Below are 24,430 nucleotides of genomic sequence, written 5' to 3'. Positions count from 1 at the left end.
ACCCCAGGCGGTCAGGGTGGGGGGTCAGACCTCCAACACCATCACCCTGAGCATCAGGTCCCCCCAGGGCTGTGTTCTAAGCCCCCTGCTGTACTCACTCTACACACACGACTGTGTGGCCAAGTTCAGCTCCAACTCCATAGTGAAGTTCGCCGACGACACGGTGGTGGTGGGGCTGATCTCGGACAACGACGAGAAGGCCTACCGAGAGGAGGTTGAGGTACTGGAACGTTGGTGCCAGGACAACAGCCTGCTCCTGAACATTGGTAAAACCAAGGAGCTGATCGTGGATTATAGGAGAGGACAGCAGGAGACACACACACCACTGATGATTAACGGGGCTACCGTGGACAGGGTGAGCAGCTTCAAGTACCTGGGGGTCCACATCTCAGAGGACCTGACATGGTCAACACACATAGACACAGTAGTAAAGAAAGCGAAGCAGCGCCTCTACCACCTGAGACAGTTAAGGAAGTTCAGAGTATCGGGGAAGATACTCCAGTCCTTCTACTCAGGAGCTGTAGAGAGCATCTTGACCGGAAACATCACTGCCTGGTATGGGAACAGCACGGCACAGGACAAGAAGGCCCTACAGAGAGTGGTGCGCTCAGCCGAGCGTACCACGGGTATTGCGCTTCCTCCCCTGCAGGCTCTATACAACAAGAGATGCAAATCCAGAGCCTGCAGGATAATGAAAGACCCCCACCACCCCAATAACAGCCTGTTCCAGCTGCTGAGGTCAGGCAGACGCCTGCGAACCCCAGCTACTAGGACGGAGAGGCTTAGGCTAAGCTTCTTCCCCCAGGCCATCAGAGCCTTGAACAATGAACATTGAGAGACACAGAAACTGAACTATCCACACACAAGCACACACAAGCACATACACGACACGCACGCTGAGCACGCTCACACACTAGCAGCCACTTTAACACTCATGCCGCACACACGCACACTTATGGCCAGAGGAAAGGCCACTTTAAAGTAGTATAACATCAGGAACAGTGTATTGCACTACTAAAGCTACCTAGCATGTCCTATATGCTCTGTAAATACTAATGTACAGATACCGAGATGGCACACCATGTACCTGTTTATTGCACTGTTTTATTGGATTCTATTAATATGTTGTACCACTGTATTTTTATTGGATTCTATTATATGTTGTACCACTGTATTGCACATCGTCGCGGGCAAGACCAGCCGCATTTCATTGTATACCTGTATGCCGTGACAATTAAAACTCTTGACTTGACTTGACTTGACTATCCACAGAGGCTGCCTGTTTTATATGTAGTGGGAGATTATTCCACGCCGTCGGCCCATAGAAACAAAAAGCTGCTTCGCCATATCTTTTATATTTCATTGTAGGCACTTTGAGCAGGTCCGCACTAGAGGACCTGAGGGGGCGGTTTGGAACATATCTATGTAGGCAGTCGCAGAGATAGGACGGTGCCAGACCATTAAGAGCTTTAAAAACAAGCACGAGAATTTTTAAATCAATCCTAAAGACAACCGGGAGCCAATGCAGTGAAGCTAAAACTGGAGTAATATGTTCCCTCATCTTAGTTCTAGTTAAAATTCTGGCTGCCGAATTTTGGACAAGTTGTAATCTGTCAGTTGTTTTCTTTGGAAGGCCAGAATAAAGTGCATTACAATAATCAAGCTGAGAGAAAACAAAAGCGTGGATTAGCGTTTTTGCATCATCCAGGGACACATAGGCTCTAATTCGTGCAATATTTCTAAAATGAAAAAAGGCAATCTTCGTGAATATACAGAGTTATTTGACAATCTTATATAACAAAAACAACAAACAAAAAATAACAAACAAAAAAGACAAAACAAAACAGAAACAAAAGCAACAAAACAACAGACAAGACAATAAAATAATCAAAAAAAGCATACAACAGTAACATGTCAACAACAACAACACAACGACAAGAACATGAACTGCAACACCAGCAATGGTTAATCTATCTCATATTATGCTATTGAGGTCCAAAGCATAAGCAGATAGTCTCACCGTGAGAGGACAACATAGTTTTAAACAATTTAAAAGATGATGTTGAACGGATGTGGACAAGTAGATTGTTCCAGTCGGATGGAGCTTTAAACATAACATATCTTTTTACCAGCTGTTTTAAATGTTTTTGGAACAGAAAAAAGTGTTGAGTACAATGACGAAGTTGATAATTAGAAGTGAAAGGTACCATATACTGTTTAAGGTAATGAGGATAATTAAAGTAAATGCATTTAAAAATAAACTGTAACCAATGTTGTTGTCTTCTTATTGTGGAAGAAGGGAAGTTGAGATTTTCATACATAATACAATGATGAGTGTTATATGAACAGCCAAGAACAAATCTGCATATACGTTTGTAAATGGTGTTAAGCGGAACAATGGTAGTTTTGGCTGCAATCATATATACTATATCAGCATAGTCCATTATGGGTAGTATGAGTTGTGAGATTAGTTTTTTTTTACTATTTACTAACTATTTCTATTGCGGTAAAGAACATGCTAAAGTAAATTTTCCTCATGATGTTATCTATATGACATTTGAAAGATAGTTGTTGATCAAGCCATACACCAAGGTATTGAAGTGTTCAACTCAATGGCAAAAACAAGGTAAGTAACAGATCAACTATAAACACTTTCTGACCCCTTTCCAAGAGGAAACCATCAGCATCCATTATGACCATGCAAAAATTATAATTTCTTAAAACACCTCCACTGTTTTTGACATGGGTTCCTTGCCATTCTTGCCCTAGAGCTATTTGATAACCGTTTTGTGCCGATAGGATCACATACTGTAGGTAGGATAACCGTTGGTTTTTCAGGACTCATCATTCTTAATCATATTGGTATGGTTTATTCTTAATCCCAGAGGGGAAACGTGGTTTGCCACCAGAGCGAATACAAATACACAAACCAAAACAATAACATACAATACAAGTTACATAACACAGTGAGAAGAAGAGAGCCTCTCAACACAAAGCTAGCGGTGTTCATTAAAGAATTTAACCGCAGCAGGAACAAAGGACCCTCTCAATCACTCAGTAGAGCATCGAGGCATCAAACACTAAATGATGGCCTTCAAAAGATAGAATAGCATTCAATTTGTACGCCCCCCCCCCCCCAAGTGTTCCCAATCTCATGTGCTTTATTCAATAGTTGTGAAATATCAATTAATGAATGCAATGTTGAGAGTATATTTGTTTATAAAAAAATAGGGACTCGGATATTAAGTGCCAGATTACTTTCAGGTAAGGACATGTGCTTGAATATTAAACTACTGTAATGGGAAATATTAAAGGACTAAACGATGAGCCGTTTACAAATCATTCTGAGTCATTATCAATAATAAGAAGAAAGTTTATTAACAATAAGAAGAAAGGTTATTTCACCGTGGCCACGTATGAACGGACAGTCTATAGTCAGAGACAATATGTTAACCCACTAGCGTCTGGCCATAGACTGACCCAGAGTGCTGTTTCAGACATATGTTAAATACACAGTTGTCAGTCATAACATAATATCAGATATGATGATGAAGGTAAACAAAAATGGTTCTCAGTCACTGGGAGCAACAACAACTTTGTTATGACTGGTGGGATGTCAGAGTGTTCTTAAAGAGACATACACACATTAACCAGTCAAGCTGGTCATACTGAGAGTCAAGCTGTATAACATGATATCTCAACACAGATCTATAAGAACATGATAATATATTTCCACGACACTACCTTTAATCAGCCTCCCAATAGCCATAAGGGCCTTTCATAAGATAGAAGTAACACATGTAAATAAATGGCATTTAGGAAAAGACAAAACATTCTCACGCAAGTATACTTTTGATAAAATATACGACATATAGTTGATTCCAAGTAGGACTTAAAATAATCAGTAACATTGTGAATAGATGATGTGAATTATGTAGCATTTGCTTGTACAAATACACTTGAGATTGTGTGGTTATAGCTGCATTCTTCAATGGCTTCAAGATGTGTAACAATAAACAGCTGATTTAAATCTGATGTGAGCAATATCACACATGGAATAAATACAGATGATGTCAACAGTCTGCAACATTTGTTTTGAAGAAGCTATGGAGCTTGCCTTCTCCCCATTTATTTATTTTGGCATCTTATCATGTCAGTCCCTCATTTATACATATATAGCATAATGTTTATCTATTTTTTAAAGGCCCAATCCTCATTAGAATAGAAGGGCTAATTGGCCTCCATGTTGATGTCAAACACATAATCACAGTGTGAACAGTTGTACCATTTTTGACTGATTTTGAAAAGTGGCAGCGCTAACGCTATGTGTGACATCAAGTTAATATCATTATTTTCTGTGAAGCCATGGCAGGGTGCAATGCACGTCAGCACAAGCGTGTGACTTCGAGTTCATTGAGGCCATAACATTTTTATGTGATCTTTTGCACCTCAATGAGGCGTATACTCAAGCATTGCTGGGAGATGCAACTATGTCTTTCGACAACGTCAGGGCTAGTTTTTGAACATTTACACCTCGTCTACTGTGATTTCTAAATTGAGTTGATGTGAAATCAGTAGTGGTAAATAATACTATTTAGAAAACGTAAATAAATAAATGTACAGTATATTGTGATTTGAGACCCACTTCTCTTCGGGGGGGGGGGGGGGGGGGGTAAATCTAAACCAGTGGTTCTCAAAGTGGGGTCCGGGGAACCCAATGGGTCCTGGAGGGGGTTCCAGTAGGTCCCCAGCTATAAGTGGGGAATATAAATGTATTATTTTAAGTTAGTACAGTGAGAGGGTGTATAAGAATGACCTATGCTCTCCACCTGCATTATAGACGGTTATTGAATTCTGAATTAAATCATGTGATAACAAATATCTTGTCATATGACAGGGGTTCTTGGCCAATTATGTATCAATTTGGGGATCCTTGACATGAAAGGGGCTGAGAACCACACATCTAAACCACTGGTTCTCAAAGCTTTTCATGTCAAGGACCCCCAAATTGACATGTCAGGGACTCCCATTTGATTTGCCTCTGGGACCCCTATCTGAGAAGATCATTGTTTTTAGATGTGATTTAGTCCAGAATCCCTTGTCTCTTCCCAGAGTGGTAGAGACAAGGGGAAGAACAGTACAGACACAGTGAAATGGCGGAAAGATCTTAGAAGAAAAGTTTCTGGAGTGGATGCTCGGCATTCAGAGGAAGGAATTATGTCCAAAAAGAAAATAAGTGATCGACCACGAGGAATGTGAATCACTACCCACTTTCAAAACTACTCTCAAAGAACACCTACGGGAGACTGCAATTCGAAACTGGCCCCTGTAAACGTCCCAACCCAACCCCCTCCAATGTACAGTAAATGACGAAGTATGGTTTTGTCAATATTCCAATGTACAGTTTTGCTTGTACAGTTGTACAGTGTTCCCCCCCCCCACCCCACCCACCCAACCACCTCCAATGTACAGTCCCCCCCACCCACCCAACCCCACCCCACCTACCCAACCTCCTACAATGTACAGTTTCTACGTCAAATGTATATACTCTCTTTTCTGGACTCTTTTTGTATCACAAACAGTACTGTATTTGCAAATCTGGTATGTCATAAATGTATAGATGTAGCAGTAGCCTACTGTCTATCTGTATGTCATGTTATGATGATGAATTGAAAATGGGGGACCCTGATGTAAACAAGACGAAAGTCTTTCTCTGGTCTGCATCCCCTTAACAATTGTATGTATTGAGCTGTACTGTACTGTACCCATTCTGCAATCTGTTAATACAATTTTCAATCAATCAATCAATCAATCAAATCAATCAAGCACCTCTGTATTCATGGGTTTCATCCATCTGTAGGCCTAGTCTAGACTACATTTACATTTACATTTAGTCATTTAGCTGACGCTTTTATCCAAAGCGACTTACAAGTTCTGTGCGACAAGACAGCAAGAAGGGTATAACTCTATCAGCTGAGTAACAATGTTCATCAAAGTGTTGCGTGTTACAGTGTAGGTTAGTTTATTAGGACAAGTGCATGACATAAGGTTAGTCGGGGTTAGATTTTTTTTTTTTTTTTTTTTAATCATTTCAGATAATGGTAGACTAGACTCTAGGTCTAGAGGACTATGAATGCCAATTTCATGGGCAGTACAATTAATTAATTCATTTGAATCACCTGTGTTGGTCCTCAACATGACTCATCCTTGAATCCTTCCTTCGTTTCAAGGAAGGACACACGCTTTTTTCTACGTCCACCCACCCTCGTGCTGGAAGATGGAGGAGGATCACTGCTATTCACAGTATTCAGCCAAGCAGAAGCAGAGGTACATTTTAGTACATTTATCTGGTGTGCTGTAGGCTACATCATAAGCAGGGCTGAGAATTAACACCTGCCACCGGCAGGTAAAACTTCCATTTGGCGACTAGATTTCAGAAGGCTACCTGCCTGATAGTCTATCAGTGAGCTGGATGCAATCCTACCTTGAGGGGAGGGAACAGATGGTGGAGGTAAACGGTACCCTATCCCCCCCCCTCACAGTGAGCTGTGGTGTTCCACAAGGAAGCATACTAGGACCGCTACTTTTCCTAATTTATGCAAATGACATGTCGTCAGCTTGTGACTGCAACTTGTTCCTGTTTGCGGACGACTCAGCCCTGCTGGTCTCTGACAAGAACAAGTTACAGGTTGAAAAAACCCTCAGCTCGGAACTAGGCAGAATCTGCATATGGCTCGCTGATAACAAACTATCATTACACATGGGCAAAACAGAGTCCATTCTCTTCGGTTCAAATAACAAACTCAGCAAGACCGACGGCTTCTCAGTTACAGTGGGTGACAATATTGTCACAAGGAAAGATGAAATTACCTACCTGGGTTCCATCCTAGAGGCTAATCTCTCCTGTGACAAAATGGCATCCAATGTAATAAAAAAAGTCAACCAACGAACTCGATTCTTGTACCGGATCTCCTCTCTGGTAAACAAGAACACCCTGAAGACTCTGGCAGGAGCACTCATTCAGGGGTACTACGACTATGCTTGCACCTCATGGTACCAAAGCACCTCAAAGGCGCTAAAAACAAAATTACAAACATCTCAAAACAAACTGGTCAGACTACTGCTTGACCTTACTCCTAGAACCCACCTCACCCCTGCCCACTTTGACAACCTAGGATGGCTTAGAGTAGACGACAGAGTACAACAACTTGCAATGGGCCTGGTCTACAAGATACACTACACGACCAAGGTACCCATGTACATGTCAAAATACTTCCCAAAGGTCAGTGAATACCACGATCACAACACCAGAGGGAGCTCCACAAATCATGTTAAACCCAGATTCGGCTCAAATAAGGGACTAAACACGTTTCGCAATTATGCCACATCAATGTGGAACGCCCTACCCAAAGCTGTAAAGGAATGTGGATCACTACCCACTTTCAAAACCTCTCTCAAGGGACACCTACGGGAGACTGCAATTCAACACTGGCCCCTGTAAATATCCTAACCCAACCCCCTCCAATGTACAGTCATTTACCTAGTATGGTTTTGTCAATAGTTCAATGTACAATTGTGTTTGTTTGTACAGTGTCTCCTCCCCCCCCCCCCCCCCTCAATGTACAGTGTTACTTGTTTATACAGTGTGCCCCCCGGCCCCCCCCCCCCCCCCCCCCAACCACCTCCAATGTAAATTACCCAGTATGGTTGTCAATATCCCAATGTACCCAACCCCCCCCACCCAACCTCCTCCAATGTACAGTTTTCTACGTCAAATGTATATACTCCCTTTTCTTGACTCCTTCTGTATCACAAACAGTACTGTATTTGCAAATCTGGTATGTCATAAATGTATAGATGTAGCAGTACTGACTATCTGTATGTCATGTATGTCATATATGTCTATATGAATTGAAAATGGGGGACCCTGATGGAAACAAGACAAACGTCTTTCTCAGGTCTGCATCCCCTTAACAATTGTATGTATTGAGCCGTACTGTATTGTACCCATTCTGCAATCTGTTAAATAAAGTTTTCATTCATTCATTCATTCATCCTTGTTCTCCCTAGATGCCCAGGGAGAGTGCTTAGTCTCGGAGCTGCACCTGGCCCTCTGCTCCTGCTCTCTGGCTGTCTCTATCGCTTACATGGAGCAATGGCGCCATCATCTGGGGGGGGGGGGGGATGCACAAACTACCTCTTGGAGGCCTCATCCATCCTTTTATCATGTTACATAGAATCATTCTAATTTTAAACTGTACAGGCTGTGTATTCAAAAAATCTATTTAACATGGGAGTCAACCTGACCATTTCCGTCACTAGGGTGAAAGGTGTAATACATTTATGCAGTGCGCTTAATAGTGATTTTTGAAAAAAAAAAAAAAAAAAAAAGAAAAAATGGATTATTGGAATGTGAGTCAAAGATGTGACACTGAGCTACTTTCCTGGCATATACTTAAAATATAGCCAATGCTATCCACACACACGTGAATAAAAGGCTATTTTCTGAGAATTGCGGCATAGGGTGACTGGAGGGTTTTAAAGGACTTTGTATATGAGTATGTACCATGTTGAGCCTAAGCTGGGCTACTCCGGCCTCAACTGATAGCCAGATGAGCTCCTGAAAATGACACGTTATTTTTTTCCGTAGCCACATTTTGCGGAGACGCTCTCTGATTGGCCACTTCATGTGACATGTGCGCCCAATCGTGTGATGCCTGTTTCTACACCAGTTAAGCTTAGGCACTCTTTCGAAGTTGGTTAAGGTTAGAGTTTGTCTTAGAGCATGGCGATAGACCACCAGCCCTGATTCCAAACTCTAACCTTAACCAACTTCGAAAGAGTCGCCTAAGCTTAACCAGTGATAAACTAGGCGTTAGGTAGTTTGCAGGCTTTTAGACCCGGAAATGGGCAAAGACACAGCTCGTCACGCGATTGGGCGCACATGTCAGTGGCCAATCAGAGAGCGTCAGTCAGTGGCCAATCAGAGAGCGTCTCCGCAAAATGCGGCTACGAAAAAAAATTACGCGAAAAGCGTAATGATCAACATGATCACGAGGGCCTAGGCCCATCACAACCCTGATCAGCTTATTCTGTGACACCTGTAGTTTCTTCTTTAATGAAACGGACAGTCCCCCAAACCAGGCTGCGTGTATACTTTCGACAACAAATGTTTGTTTCCGCATTCGAGTTTTGCGCTCTGATTGGCCAGGTCATGTGACATGTGCGCCAATCGTGGGACAGCAAGTTCTGCGCCTATTTCCGGGTCTAACATCGTGCAAACTACCTGGCGTTCTATCGCCATGCTCTAAGACAAACTCTAACCTTAACCAACTTCGAAAGAGTGCCTAAGCTTAACCGTCGAAAGAACTTGAGAATCAGGGCAGGCGTTCTATCGACATGCTCTAAGACAAACTCTAACCTTAACCAACTTCGAAAGAGCGCCTAAGCTTAACCAGTGTAGAAACTTGCGGTCCCACGATTGGCGCACATGTCACATGACCAGAAACGCGTGTGGCCAATCAGAGACGCGGAAACAAACATTTGTTGTCGAAAGTATTCAGGCAACCAGGCTACAGTACACTAGCATAATCAAAATGACACTGCACCAGGCTGTTGGCTAGTAGTCTAAGGCTTTCCCTACCTGATGTGGCAGGTTGGGTGCTCTGGCCACTGGCCTCCCACAATATTTTCACAAGGAAAGATGAAATTACATACCTAGGTTCCATCCTAGAGGCAAATCTTTCCTGTGACAAAATGGCATCCAATGTAATAAAAAAAAAAGTCAACCAACGAACTAGATTATTTTTTTTGTATCCACTTTTTCTCCTTCTTTTTCTGTTTTTCTCCCATCCCAATTTAGTCGTGCCAATTCCCCCTTCCCCTGTCTTGATCGTTGCTCACATGTGCCCCCCACTGGTCGGTCGTAGGGAGGGTTGAAGAATCTATCACATGTCCCCTCCGCGTCTATGCTTTTACCAACCGGTTCATGTTTCTGGGTTCCCGTTTTGCGCTCTGATTGGCCACTGACCTACGCTAGTACGCCCCCCTCGCTATGAGCGTAGAGAGAGAAATAATGCGTGGACACTTTGAAATGGGTACGCCCTACTGCCTCCAGGAACAGCTGTTTCCGCGTGACTTTATGTGCGCTAAAGTTCAAGTTTGAAGTGCTTAGAAATGCCGGTAAATGCCGGTTCATTCATGCTTTGAGGCACGCTTCCTGACAGGATTTTATAATATTGTATATTTTATAATATTGTAGCTTGACAATTTTAAGAAACTACGCTCTCAGCTGAGAGTCAAGAAACGACGCTCTCAGCAGTCACTACGCTCTCAGCTGAGAGTCAAGAAACGACGCTCTCAGCAGTCACTACGCTCTCAGCTGAGAGTCAAGAAACGACGCTCTCAGCAGTCATCTTATGCAGCATCACTTTTCACATCAAAACAAAAGTAGAACTGTAATGTGGAGTGGACTTAAACAAATTTACAATTAGCAGCTCTCAGCTGAGAGTCAAGAAACTACGCTCTCAGCAGTCACTACACTCTCAGCTGAGAGTCAAGAAACAACGCTCTCAGCAGTCATCTTAAGCAGCATCACTTTTCACATAAAAAAAAAGTAGAACTGTAATGTGGAGTGGACTTAAACATATTTACAATTAGCATTTTATAAAGTAGAACTGTAATTTTTACTTTCTTAGTCAGTGCTAAGTGCAGCATCCCTTTTCACATCAAAACAAAAGTAGAACTGGAATGTGGACTTTTGCATATTATTAACACTTTAATCGCCGCTGAGCTGAAACACGTCTTTCCCCGCCATGCTTATTCTGCCGAAGACGCTGGACAGCGTCTTTGATATCAATATTTAAAAAATCTGTGATCGAAATCATATTTCTCCCCCGGAGACATGAGATGTACTGGTGAGCCCCTCTCAACTCTCTAACGGTTCAAGAGCGCCATCTGGTGGCCGATCGACGAATCGCCCAGGGAAGAAACAGGAAGTGGAAGCTGGTGCTCATTTCAATTCGGTCCGATCACTCGCTAATAGTCCCAGGACTCGAGCTGATCACAACGGATAGTGATCCGTTACCAATAACTCGATAAACAACATGATTTGGACGTATATACTATTATACAACCTGGAAATGGATCGGATATTTCGACATCACATAATAGAAAAAATTCTGTTCCACGCTCATCTCCCAACAGCGAGAGGAAGCTACGGTGAGTTTCAGCGTTATTTTGTAATGTCTTCTATACTAACTGCTCTAATGATCATATCACCCACACTAGATGAATGGTATAACATTGCCCACGGAATTATAAACAACCCCCCCCCCCATCCGGTCATCATCAGATCATACGTAGTAACTTCTAGAAGTACGTCCATTTGAAATTTTTTATCTCGCACAGATTCCTACCAAACGGTATTTGATCATCAATATAATGCATTTAGGGCTATAAATCAAGTTCTGGAGAAAGCTGCAGAAAACGATTAAAACATACTTATACTTTAGACCGTATTTTAGTATGAATATGTGAATGAAAAAGTATAACGTTGCTACACCCTGAACAATATATATAGGACGTTGAATGGGCCATAATAATGGCAATTTAGCAATAGAATTTAAAAAGTTATAGCCCTGCAAAGAAGGGGAACTTCTCCATGTTAAATAGGGCTGGCGAGGGATGGTAAATTATGAATTTAACCCCGGCGATCAAAGTGTTAACATTGACAAACATATTTACAATTAGCATTTTATAAAGTAGAACTGGAATGTTTACTTTCTCAGTCAGTGCTAAGTGCAGCATCCCTTTTCACATCAAAACAAAAGTAGAACTGGAATGTGGACTTTCTCATATTATGTCACAGTGTGTGTAAATGTGCCCTGTGGATTATACGTGCCCCATGTAAAATATTTAAACAACCATTAAGCAGTGTTGGGCAAGTTACTCAGGAAGTATAGGAGTTGCGGAAAGCAGGATGAGAGAGCGTAGATTTCAGTGTGTAACATTTAACATTTAACATTTATCATTTAACAAACCAAAACATTGACATCTAACTTCTCTTTAGATATTTACTCAACCTCTAATGTCTAACTATGAATGAACACAACACTAACTTACCATCTTTAGATAATAAAGTACTCAACCTCTACTGTCATGTAAAAGTCAATTAACGACTGATGGCTGTTTGTTGTAGAGGGCGGTGGCAGACTTTATCTGATACAGACTGTTACACTATGTGCTTCAATGTTTTTTTGCCCCACTAGTGTTCAAAGCACTTTAAACTTACCAGAACTTTAGCGCACATAAAGTCACACGGAAACAGCTGTTCCTGGAGGCAGTAGGGCGTACCCCTACTAGTAATAGTGTCCACGCATTATTTCTCTTTCTACGCTCATAGCGAGGGGGGCGTACTAGCGTAGGTCAGTGGCCAATCAGAGCGCAAAACGGGAACCCCGGAAACACGAACCGGTTGGTAAAAGCATAGACACGTCCCCTCCGCGTGATTTTTTCCCCGTAGCCTATGTTTGCGAAGACGCTCTCTGATTGGCTAGCCGCGTACAGCGAAGACCCTCTCTGATTGGTTTAGCGCCGATGGGTCTCTTCCGCCTTGTACATATTCTCTGCTTCAAAGTGGTTATGCTTAGAGTTAGGGTTAGGGTTAAGGTTAGGGTTAGGGAACAACATAATTGTTGGTGAATATGCGGAAGAGACCCTTAGCCCATAGGCTACGGATAAAAATCACGTGTTCCCTCCGCGTCTATACTTTTACCAACGGATTTCCAGTTCCGTGTTCTGCGATCTGATTGGCCACTGATGTACGCTAGTCATGTGACATCTGCGCCAATCGTTTGACGCCTGTTTCTATCACCGGTTAAGCTTAGGTACTCTTTCGAAGTTGGTTATGGTTAGTTTGTCTTAGAGCAGGGCGATAGAACACCAGCCCTGATTTCAAACTCTAACCGGTTAACCAACTTCGAAAGAGTCGCCTAAGCTTAACCAGTGATAAACTAGGCGTTAGGTAGTTTGCAGGCTGTTCAAGGCGGAAATAGGTGCAGAAACAGGCGTCACGCGATTGGCGCACATGTCACATGGGTTCCATCCTAGAGGCTAATCTTTCATGTGACAAAATGGCATCCAATGTAATAAAAAAAAGTCAACCAACAAACTATATTCTTCTACCGGATCTCCTCTCTGGTAAACAAGAATACCCTGAAGACTCTGGCAGGAGCACTCATTCAAGGGTACTACGACTATGCTTGCACCTCATGGTACCAAAGCACCTCAAAGGCGCTAAAAACTAAATTACAAACATCACAAAACAAACTGGTCAGACTACTGCTTGACCTTACTCCTCCATTGTACAGTTTCTTCGTCAAATGTATATACTCTCTTTTTTTAGACTCTTTTTGTATCACAAACAGTACTGTACATTTTGTAAATCTGGTATGTCATAAATGTATAGATGTAGCAGTACTGTCTATCTGTATGTCATGTATGTCATATAATATGAGGGCCGACGGTCCACTCTACTGGTTAAAGTTGGTTACTTGTGAGTAGTACGTTCATTGATAAAGAAAAATAATGTCCACAGCCTCTCTGGTGTAAAAAAAAAGATATCCAAATGGTTTATTTCTCTTCCACAGCGAAGTCTTTATTTACAGAAGTGATCCTAAAGCTATTTTCCTAAACTAAAACTTGTTTGGCTGTTTACTGCCACGAAATATTCACGTCACTACTACAAGGTAAGAAAACTGTATTTTCCCAGTCTCCAAATCACCGCAGACTCGACACATGACAAAATTCCTCCACACCTGAAAGCCGTAAATCAACTTGCCGGCTATTTCCACAGCAAAACGGTAGACAAGGCCCCCTGGTCTAGAAATGCAGGCTTCAATCTATGTTGTTTAGTTTATCTGTTCAGTACTGCTCAGCACTGTTTCAAGATGCACAATGAGCTCTTCTTCTTCTTCTTCTTTTGAATTTCCGGCAGTGTAGACGCATCGTGGCGTATTACTGCCCTCCGCAGTTCTTTTGATGAGCTCTTCTTCTTCTTCTTCTTCTTCTTCTTCTTCTTCTTCTTCTTCTTCTTCTTCTTCTTCTTCTTCTTCTTCTTCTTCTTCTTCTTCTTCTTCTTCTTCCTTCTTTTGAATTTCCCGCAGTCTACTGGAATCCGTCATCCCCTACCTTGTCCAATGGAGTGCAGCTAATGCTGCTACTTCCTGTCTGAGCCCCCCTCCGCGGGACCCTCCTTGCCCCCTGCAATCTTATTCTGGGCTGCTTTGTCCCTCTCAGCCCCCTCACCCAATTCCCTAACCACCTCCTCCCATTTCAGACCTTCCATTCCCAAATGTTGAACCGCTATCCTAACAATCATCTTCACCATCTCTGTTCTACCCTTAGCCTCTGCCATACCAGTAACTACCCCTGCCACGAAGGCCACAATACCTAATTTCTCCTCCCTTACCCTCCCTCTATCCTCCTGCTCTACTCTCTCTGCCACATGCCCTCCTCCAACCCCCTGCACCCTTTCTTGGCTGCCCTGTCCTACCCTGCTAACCGCCTCAGCATACGACAACTCACCCTCCCTTCTCACTCTCCGAACCGCGACCTCCTTCTTCATCACCTCACACCCCCTAAACGCTACACTATGCTCCCCACCACAACTACAGCACATCGGCTTCACTCCCTCTCCACACCTCCCATAGTCATGGTCCCCGCCACACCTAGCGCACCTCTGCCCCTTCCTAATATATAGATACACAAATGTTCTAGAATGTTTGATTATGACATCATACTGTGACATCACAAATATTCTAGAATGTTTGATTATGACATCAAAATGGGGGACCCTGATGTAAACAAGACGAAAGTCTTTCTTTGGTCTGCATCCCCTTAACAATTGTGTGTATTGAGCTGTACTGTAATTGTACGGTACCCATTCTGCAATCTGTTAATAAAATGTTCAATCAATCAAGGCAAGTTTTCCCTAATAGGCGCGGCCTAAATAAAGTACCCGGATGTGCCGGTCTGATGTATAGAAAAAACTGTTCCGGAACCAGAGAGGAATCCTTTACCTGTGATTGGTTCAAGGCTGACGTTTCTTACAGGGCGGTGCTTCCCCGAAGGAGGAAGCGTGACGTAACTTTTGTTTTGGAAAACCCATAGAACTACAAAAAAAACACCGAGGCGACAGAAGAATGGAGCCGAAGACAGAGAATCACAAGGTAGCTAACTTTAGCTGATTTAACGATAAATGTATATGTCATTCTTGGCTAAATGTTGTCAAATGCCTTACCGCCTGGCTGTTGTTTATTGGGTGGCCCGCTGTCACCACAGCAAAGTCTTTTAATTCCATGAACCAGCCTATCTAACGTTTAACCTAGCTATTGCTAACGTTTGCGTTAGCTAGCTACCAAACCTTATCCGGAACCAAGTTGGTTATAAAACGCTAGTGTATTAACATTATTCAGTATTGACCGACATTACGTAACGTTTTATTAGGCTGATCATTTAACCACAACCAGAGCGTAACGTTAAACGCGTGAGGTCCACCACCTAGCAGCGTTAATGTGAGTTGAGTTTCGATGACCCTGCGTGGTTTGTCCAGACAGACTGATATCCCCAAAAGCCTGTGTAGATCATTTTGACATAATATAATATCTCCCACCGTAGCTACTCAAGTACTAGTCTTAAATAACGCTAGATTGATTGATTGATTGATTGATTATTAACAGATTGCAGAATGGGTACAGTACAGTACGGCTCAATACGTTAAGGGGATGCAGACCAGAGAAAGACTTTCGTCTTGTTTACATCAGTTTACAAAGTTATTTCTTACTGGCTAAACAATACAGACGCTAAGTTAGAGTAACGCTATTGAATGGATCTGCACTTGTTGTTGTGTTTGGGAGGAGGGGAGTCCCCTAGCCCCTTTTTGTATCCGCGGAAAGCCCCTGGCTTGCAGATCGCAGTCACGTAAGGGGCTAGGAGTCCCCATGACTAGGGTGACTCATCGCTTTCACGTGACTAATCAATCTAATGATCAGAAAATCATTTTGGCCACAAAGCATACCAGTGTGTTAATCCCGCCCCTTCACACATACTGTACTGTATTTAGCCTTGAATACACTTGCCTTTCCTGTTATCACTCAGGAATCTCGTGGAACTGGAAGTGAAAGTGCTAGTTCAACTCTGTTTTACTCTTGATAATTGACACTGTACCGATATAACATTTTGTGGGGTTTTCTCTGTCTCCTCAGCTGATATTCGAGAAGGAGGGGGTATACCTCCACACCAACGCCAAGAGGAGTAACCATGACACCACAATCCCTGGGTTCATCCGCATTGTGGAACGGGTAAGTGAATCTGTCTGAACCAAGTCTGTTGTTGAGTTTCCAATGAAAGCTTTTGGTTAACAAATCCAAGGGTGTGTTCACGCTTGTCTTGGTGAGTGCAGTTGAATTGAACCCTGGAGCACAACCCCCCCCCCCCCCCCCTTGGTTCAACACTACCCCACAACCGGTTGACCAGGCGAGCATCCTATGTACCCTGGTCCGCCAATGTACAGTTTCTTCCCCTTCGGATGTATATATTTTTTATGATATCTTTTTACTACAAATCAAATCAAATTGATTTGTAAGGCCCGACAACACACGTTAATGTCCCCATGGGCCGGACACGTCTTCTTTAAACAAGTCAAGAAGAAACCTCACAATAAATCAAGAACAAAACAAAAACACCATAAAGCCCAAACAATTTAAAAATAAATTAAATAAATGCAACACTCCCAGACATACCCCACTTGAAGGTAAGGAAAACTCACTAAAACCTAGCAATAGGAAAAAATGCACCACAGGCAATGTGGAGGAGAGAAACCTTAGAAGGGCCGTTCAAGGGGGGGATCTCCCTTCTTGGATGTCGGTGATAGTAGTGTTGCAATAAAACAGGCGAAACAGTTGGTAACAGTTCTGTATGTCATAAATGTCTTGATGAATTGAAAATGGAGGACCCCGATGTAAACAAGACGAAAGTCTTTTTCATGGTCTGCATCCTTTTAGCAGTTGTTTTGTATTGAGCCGTACTGTATTGTACCCATTCTGCAATCTGTTAATAAAGTTTTCAATCAATCAATCAATCAATCAATCAATCAATCTGTATCTGACTGTCTACAATTGCCCTACACTGTAATCATAATAATCTTAACTACCCACCTCACTATAGTCTACCCATATACTCTGTATGATGGCATGTACAACAGTGCTGTATATAAGCGTATACATTCTATATTTATATTTACCGCATATATATATCCATATCTGCATATAATCCTCCTATATAGCTACTTATACACCTGCATATAACCCATATACCTCTGTATGATAGCATGTACAATATATATATAATTCTTATATACACAGTACCAATCTATCCACCTGTCTGTACATACCTGTACATCTGTATCTGTTCTGTACATAGCCCTTACCTACTCTTACTAGTTGCGCTGCTGGACCAATATGACTACGACCATACTGTCTTTATACCTGTATCACTGTACATATTGGTATTACAACTCTGTACATACATCTGATTAGCAGCACTACACCCAGTAGTACTCATTTATATATTTATATCCAGTTTAATCACCTGTACATTGTATATTACTATTGAACGACTGTTACCATTGCACTCTGATTGGATGCCAAACTTATTTTTGTTATACTGTTGTACTTGTGCTGTATAATAACAATACATTTTTAATCTAATCTGTATGGGGTGAGTCTTTGCCTGTTGCCAACTGAACCATGCAGCAGTTTTGTTCAAGTGAGAATGCAATTGGACCAACGATAAGGAAAAGAGCCAAAAAGCATGCGTTTTATTTATGCTGATTGGCAGTTTTTTTGTGTGGAAATGTATCCACATTCCTCAGTATGTCTTCCTATGTGCATCAAGATCATCCCTTTTCATGGCGGCGCAGTGGGCAAGGCGCTCGCCACTAACGCAGGAGATCCTGGGTTCGAGCCCAGCTCTCGGCGTTGCTTCCGGCTTGGCTGGTCGTTAATACTAATACAATTGGCAGTCTTAGGGGGTGGGAAACTGGGAAAGCCGGTGGGTGGGGATCGGACGTTGTGGACAGCGACTCCTACAGGTCGGTTGGTGCACCTGTACAGCAGAATCAGGAAGCAACGGGGGCAGTGTGAGCCTCCCACGCGTTACTCCTCGCCGCTGAGAGATCGCGCTGTACAGGTGGAAATATGCGACAGCTGCCTCCTCGTGTACCGGAGGGGACACGTGATGCAAGGCTTGGTCCACATTGCAGCCGACCAGTGGGAGGCATGGTCTAACAACGTTCGAGACAGGGGAGGGTAGAATTGGATAATATGAAATTGGGATGGGAGAAAAATAGAAAAATGGGGAGAAAAAGTAGATCAAATCATCCCTTTTCATATTTAGTGTGTTCGAAGCGTTATGTCACCATTAGGGCTGTCTTAAATACTTCGAAACTTCGTTTGATGGGCATGGGATTCGAATATGAAAATAAAATCAGATCATTAAAAAAAATATATATATATATTATGATACAAATATTTTTTTTGCTAAATCAACTCTGCCTCTCTTTGTTAATTACAACAAGCAATGCTGTTTGTTATTTAAGATGAGGTCGGACTCGGCACTGACAGATTTGTGTTCATTGTGCTGCTTTTATAAAGCCTCAAATGACGGCTTACAATATTTCATGAAAGCAAAGTGTTTCGTTTGTTTAAGATTTTAAAAGGTTTAAACTTTACAGCACTGACAAAGTTGAACAAAGTGCTGTACAAGTCCCACAACATAATTTTTTTCTTTTAATTTTTAAATTTTATTTCGAAGCTTCGAATTAAAATCGAATCTCAGCCCCGAAGCTTCGAATTCCAATTTTTTTTTCTCGAAGGTCAGCCCTAGTCACCATACAAACAAAAAGCACATTGCATACATAAGTCACTAATGGTGAAATGGTCAACCTGAATAGTATTTTTACAAGATCCTGTTTGTGAACAAACAAATCCAGCTGTCTGTGAAATAAACAGTTAGACTGCGTGGGTTTGTTTTTACTTGCACCATAACAACATTGTTGCTCCAGTTGAACATCTGGCCTACATAAAAATGAAAGGAAAACTGCTGACAGTCAAGTCAAGAGTTTTATTTGTCACGGCATACAAGTATACAATGAAATGCGGGTGGTCTTGCCCGCAACGATGTGCAATACAGTAGTACAACATATAATGGAATCCAATAAACAACATTGTGCAATAAACGGGTAACATAGTGGGACATCACGGTATTTGTACATAGTTATTTACAGAGCATGAAGGACATGCTACGTCCCTTGGTAGTGCAATACACTGTTACTATACTATTTTTAAAGTGACCTTTCCTTTGTGGCCATAAGTGTGGGCGTGTGCAGCATGAGTGAGTGCTTTCTCATGTTAAAGTGGCTGCTAGTGTGCGAGCGTGCACAGCGTGCGTGTCGTGTGTGTGCTAATGCGGTCAGCTGTTTTAATGTCAAACCTAAGTCTGATTTACAGTGTATTGGGAACTGCTGCTAAAATTCGTTTTAAGAGCCCTGTTGCATAAGGGTGGATGTTCCAGACTAACATCATTAACAATAACTTACTATCATCAACAAGTCAAAGTCTGCTGGTTCCCTAAACAAACAAATTCATTAACACATTTGAGGTGCTAATGACATGACACACCAACAGCATAGCGTCACTGTTGCTACAACACACTTGTTGCGTTCTAGCTGTCCTCTGCGGCCAAACAAAACACTAGAGTGACAACGCCTAATCCTTGCCATGAAAATGGCGTGTATATGATGCATACAGAAATATTGAGCTATTAAGACATTCTAATTACAGGCTTATTGTAGTTCAACCAGAATAAGACTATTGGATGGAATATGGAAGAATAACTTTAAATTGCAATATAAACATCTTTGGCAATTAGACTCCACAGTGAATTACCCTATGGGTAATGAACTACATGAAGCCAATCGGATGATGGGGACTCCCATCTCGAAAATACCCTGTGGGCAATGAACCCTCTGTAGGTGATATGATTATCACCCCCCCCCCCCCCCAATGGAATATAGACAGGCTAGATGCTGATGGTAGAGAAGACACTGAAGAGTTCCTCCTCCCTCTGAGGCTAGATGCTGATGGTGGAGAAGACACTGAAGAGTTCCTCCTCCCTCTGAGGCTAGATGCTGATGGTAGAGAAGACACTGAAGAGTTCCTCCTCCCTCTGAGGCTAGATGCTGATGGTGGAGAAGACACTGAAGAGTTCCTCCTCCCTCTGAGGCTAGATGCTGATGGTGGAGAAGACACTGAATAGTTCCTCTTCTCTCTGAGGCTAGACGCTGATGGTAGAGAAGACACTGAAGAGTTCCTCCTCCCTCTGAGGCTAGACGCTGATGGTAGAGAAGACACTGAAGAGTTCCTCCTCCCTCTGAGGCTAGATGCTGATTTTAGAGAAGACACTGAAGAGTTCCTCCTCCCTCTGAGGCTAGACGCTGATGGTAGAGAAGACACTGAATAGTTCCTCTTCTCTCTGAGGCTAGACGCTGATGGTAGAGAAGACACTGAATAGTTCCTCCTCCCTCTGAGGCTAGACGCTGATGGTAGAGAAGACACTGAAGAGTTCCTCCTCCCTCTGAGGCTAGACGCTGATGGTAGAGAAGACACTGAAGAGTTCCTCCTCCCTCTGAGGCTAGATGCTGATGGTAGAGAAGACACTGAAGAGTTCCTCCTCCCTCTGAGGCTAGATGCTGATGGTAGAGAAGACACAGAAGAGTTCCTCCTCCCTCTGAGGCTAGATGCTGATGGTAGAGAAGACACAGAAGAGTTCCTCCTCCCTCTGAGGCTAGACGCTGATGGTAGAGAAGACACTGAAGAGTTCCTCCTCCCTCTGAGGCTAGACGCTGATGGTAGAGAAGACACTGAAGAGTTCCTCCTCCCTCTGAGGCTAGACGCTGATGGTATAGAAGACACTGAAGAGTTCCTCCTCCCTCTGAGGGTAGATACTGATGGTAGAGAAGACACTGAAAACACTGAGGAGCTCCTCCTTGAGCCTGCACATGATGAGTGATTGGTTCTCTTATAATGAGGCGAACATTCTGATTGGTTTGAGTGAAGTTGGGTAGACTCTGATAGGATAAATGGAAAGAATGCTAAAAATGAATGAACCGCTGTGCAGTGCAAGTTGTTTTCCTGGCTGAACTTACGTTACACTTTGTGCACCTACATTTCTTCTAAATTAAGTGAGGGTAGAGTTACATGTCATTGTGATATATAGCTCTACCAAATTAGCACCTTCCACCGCCGATATCTCTTTGGCACGGCCACATAGAGGGAATGAATGCCTTCGCACTGGAGTTTCCCTCTTTTAAGTATGATTTAATTTGTCCATTGGTAATGAGAAACAAAACCAGACCCATGTAAAGATGCAGCAAAAGTAATGTCATATGTAGACGTATGTACATTATATATGTAGACGTATGCACATTATATATGTAGACGTATGCACATCATATGTAGACGTATGCACATTATATATGTAGACGTATGCACATCATATGTAGACGTATGCACATCATATGTAGACGTATGCACATCATATGTAGACGTATGTAGACGTATGCATATCGTATTATGCAGACGTATGCACATCTTATATGTAGTTGTATGCACATAATATATGTAGACGTATGCACATCAGATGTGTGCACATAATATATGTAGACGTATGCACATCATATATGTAGATTTATGTACATCATATATGTAGATTTATGTACATCATATATGTAGATGTATGCACATTAGGGGTGTAAAGGTACACGTATCCGTACCGAACCGAACAGTTTCAGTGTGTACCGTACCGTACCGAACGGCTGTAGTGTACTGAACGAATACAACGGTATGTTAACCACTAACGGCCGCCCACCGGGGGCTGTTTTTTTCACAATCTAATATTATTATTATTATAATTTTTTTTTACAAGTCGATTATTAATTTCAATATAGAATATTCGTTGACAGCCCTACAAGTACAATTAGTTACTGCACACTACATCACCCCTGAGTGGAACATGGAAAGCCAAACTTTCCCCCACTGTACCGAAAACCCGTACCGGGCGGCCGGGTAGCACAGCGGACTAAGCGTCTGTCTACCACCGCAGACACTGGTATCGAATCCGGCTGTCAGCGGTGCCTCTGGCTTGGACGTCGTCATACTGGCACAATTGGCAGTGTCAGCAGGAGGGAAGCCGGTGGGTGGTAATCTGGTCGTTGTAAACAGCGACTCCTACAGGTCGGTCAGGGCGCCTGCACAGCGAGGGAGGGAAATGGTGAAGGTAGTGTCACCTCCCACGCGTTACACTTCACCAATGAGAGTCCTTGCTGCCAGGTGAAAAGAGGCTGCTGGCTGTCTCCTATGTAAAATATTTATTTAATTTTTTTATAAGGAAGTTACATTGTTCATTTCAATACCTGTAATAGTACAGTAGTCCACACACACACACATGTGCATTCAGTTAAGTTGGAATATGACTGTAATACAAACAGTTCAGTTTGTCAGGTACATGCAACACAGATGAGAAAATACCATGTTCTGCAATAAAAATTATTCAAGTGAGATGAACAGACTGAACTTTATTTTATTAGATAAAACATGTTGACAAAGTTTTACTTTGCAGTTGAAAAAGATAATAAATTAAATTAAAAAAATAAAAGAAGGAAAAAAAAAGAACGATTGAGTTTATGGTCTTAAATAACACTAGGATTGTGCTTACTGGAGGAGAGAAATAAGTAGCCCTGGATTGTTCAATTTGAATATCAACTCTCTGAGATAGAGACGATGTACTTGGAGGTTGGAAGATTTCCATTGCCTCTGTTTTGCTACACTTATGTCTGAGCTCACATATTTTGTTATTCAACCAAGGGGCGGAGGTATATGTAGATTTATCCACCCTTAGGATGAATGTTGTTCTGTTGCAGGGAGGAGAGCCAGCTCTAGAGTGGAGCCCCCTAGAGGACGAGGGCCGAAACGCCCCTGCTGTGTTCTACACTAAAAAAGTAAGTGAACACACTAAACAAATTTTATTCACGTGTAAAAGGACTGAAATACCTTGTAATTATTTTCCAACTCAAATGTATTCCACACCTACCCGCTCTTTGATGTCAGGATGGAGAAGGAGGGGAGGAGGAGACGAACTTTGACCCCGGGTATGAGCCAGACTGGGCCGTCATCAGCACAGTGAAGAGAGATTGTCAACACCCCCCGGTCAAAGAGACTGGTAAGAGTTTACTCTGCTGTTATATCAGCCATGATCATGTACATGTACAAGGTGCACAGTCTATTTTATTATCCCAGCAAGGAAATTCAGGTGGCTACTGCTCATTTGGCCACTGTCGTCTTGTTCTCAACCAGGACATTTGTAATAATTAATAATATTAAAAATAATATAAGTTGATACATCTAGTGATCTGCGCACAAGAACAATTATTTTTTCAGCAAATCTCTTAACAAGATTGTGTCAGCTTAGCAGTGTTGTGTTTCTACACTACAGTAGGTGAAGTATTTACAGTGTTTTGCTATTAGGGAAACGTTATCACGTTCCAGACATTGGTCTTTGCTGTTTGTGTTCTCAAAGGGCATGACCATCGCTCTCTCCCTCTCTCTCTCTCTCTCTCTCTCTCTCTCTCTCTCTCTCACATGATGGCCTGTAGTGTCTGTATGTATGGTATGGAGCTAGCTAGTCAGATCATCTGCAGTCACTCCTCTTTCCCTGGGGCGCTCCCTGTGCTCTTATGTAGCCATTTCTTCCCTTAATCTCCAGTATTTCAGAGTCTCATTCATGATAGTTAACGAGCATCATTGCAGCCGTCACAGGGCTCCAGAGTGCGACCATTTTAGGCGCACTGTGCCACCGAAAATCAGTTCAGTGCGACTTAATGTTTTCCCTTGTCGCACTGGTGCTCCCAGCTCCCAGCAGGTTTGATTGATTGATTGAAAACTTTATTAACAGATTTGCAGAATGGGTACAATACAGTACAGCTCAATACACACAATTGTTAAGGGGATGCAGACCAGAGAAAGACTTTCGTCTTGTTTACATCAGGGTCCCCCATTTTCAATTCATCAGGAAATGAATCTGAGGTCTGGGTGTGTGTGTGGGTGTGTAACGTCTTTCTCTGGTCTGCATCCCCTTAACAATTGTGTGTATTGAGCCGTACTGTATTGTACCCATTCTGCAATCTGTTAAATAAAGTTGTTAAGGGGATGCAGACCAGAGAAAGACGTTTGTCTTTACATCAGGGTCCCCCATTTTCTGGACTGGACTGGACGATATGCAAATATTTATTACCCCTTTATTTACCCCAATTTAT

At 42.4% G+C, this 24,430-nt stretch overlaps 1 protein-coding gene across 2 annotated transcripts in view; it reads left to right on the top strand.

Annotated features, from left to right (window-relative positions):
- The first annotated feature begins 15,171 nt into the window (after positions 1-15,171).
- Positions 15,172-24,430, top strand: part of tbc1d17 (TBC1 domain family, member 17) — a 44,842-nt gene continuing 35,583 nt past the window's right edge. For both annotated transcript variants that reach the window (XM_084329698.1, XM_084329697.1), the window contains exons 1-4: positions 15,172-15,230; positions 16,266-16,361; positions 23,039-23,116; positions 23,226-23,337. In XM_084329698.1, the coding sequence (XP_084185824.1) occupies positions 15,204-15,230; positions 16,266-16,361; positions 23,039-23,116; positions 23,226-23,337 (313 nt within the window). In that variant the 5' untranslated portion in view covers positions 15,172-15,203. The remainder of the gene's footprint in view (positions 15,231-16,265; positions 16,362-23,038; positions 23,117-23,225; positions 23,338-24,430) is intronic.

Source organism: Notolepis coatsorum (assembly GCF_963971535.1).
Source record: "Notolepis coatsorum genome assembly, chromosome: 14".
In the NCBI taxonomy this organism is placed as follows: Eukaryota; Metazoa; Chordata; class Actinopteri; order Aulopiformes; family Paralepididae; genus Notolepis; species Notolepis coatsorum.
Note: the sequence above shows the minus strand (reverse complement) of the source record. Positions and strands in the feature narration are given on the sequence as shown.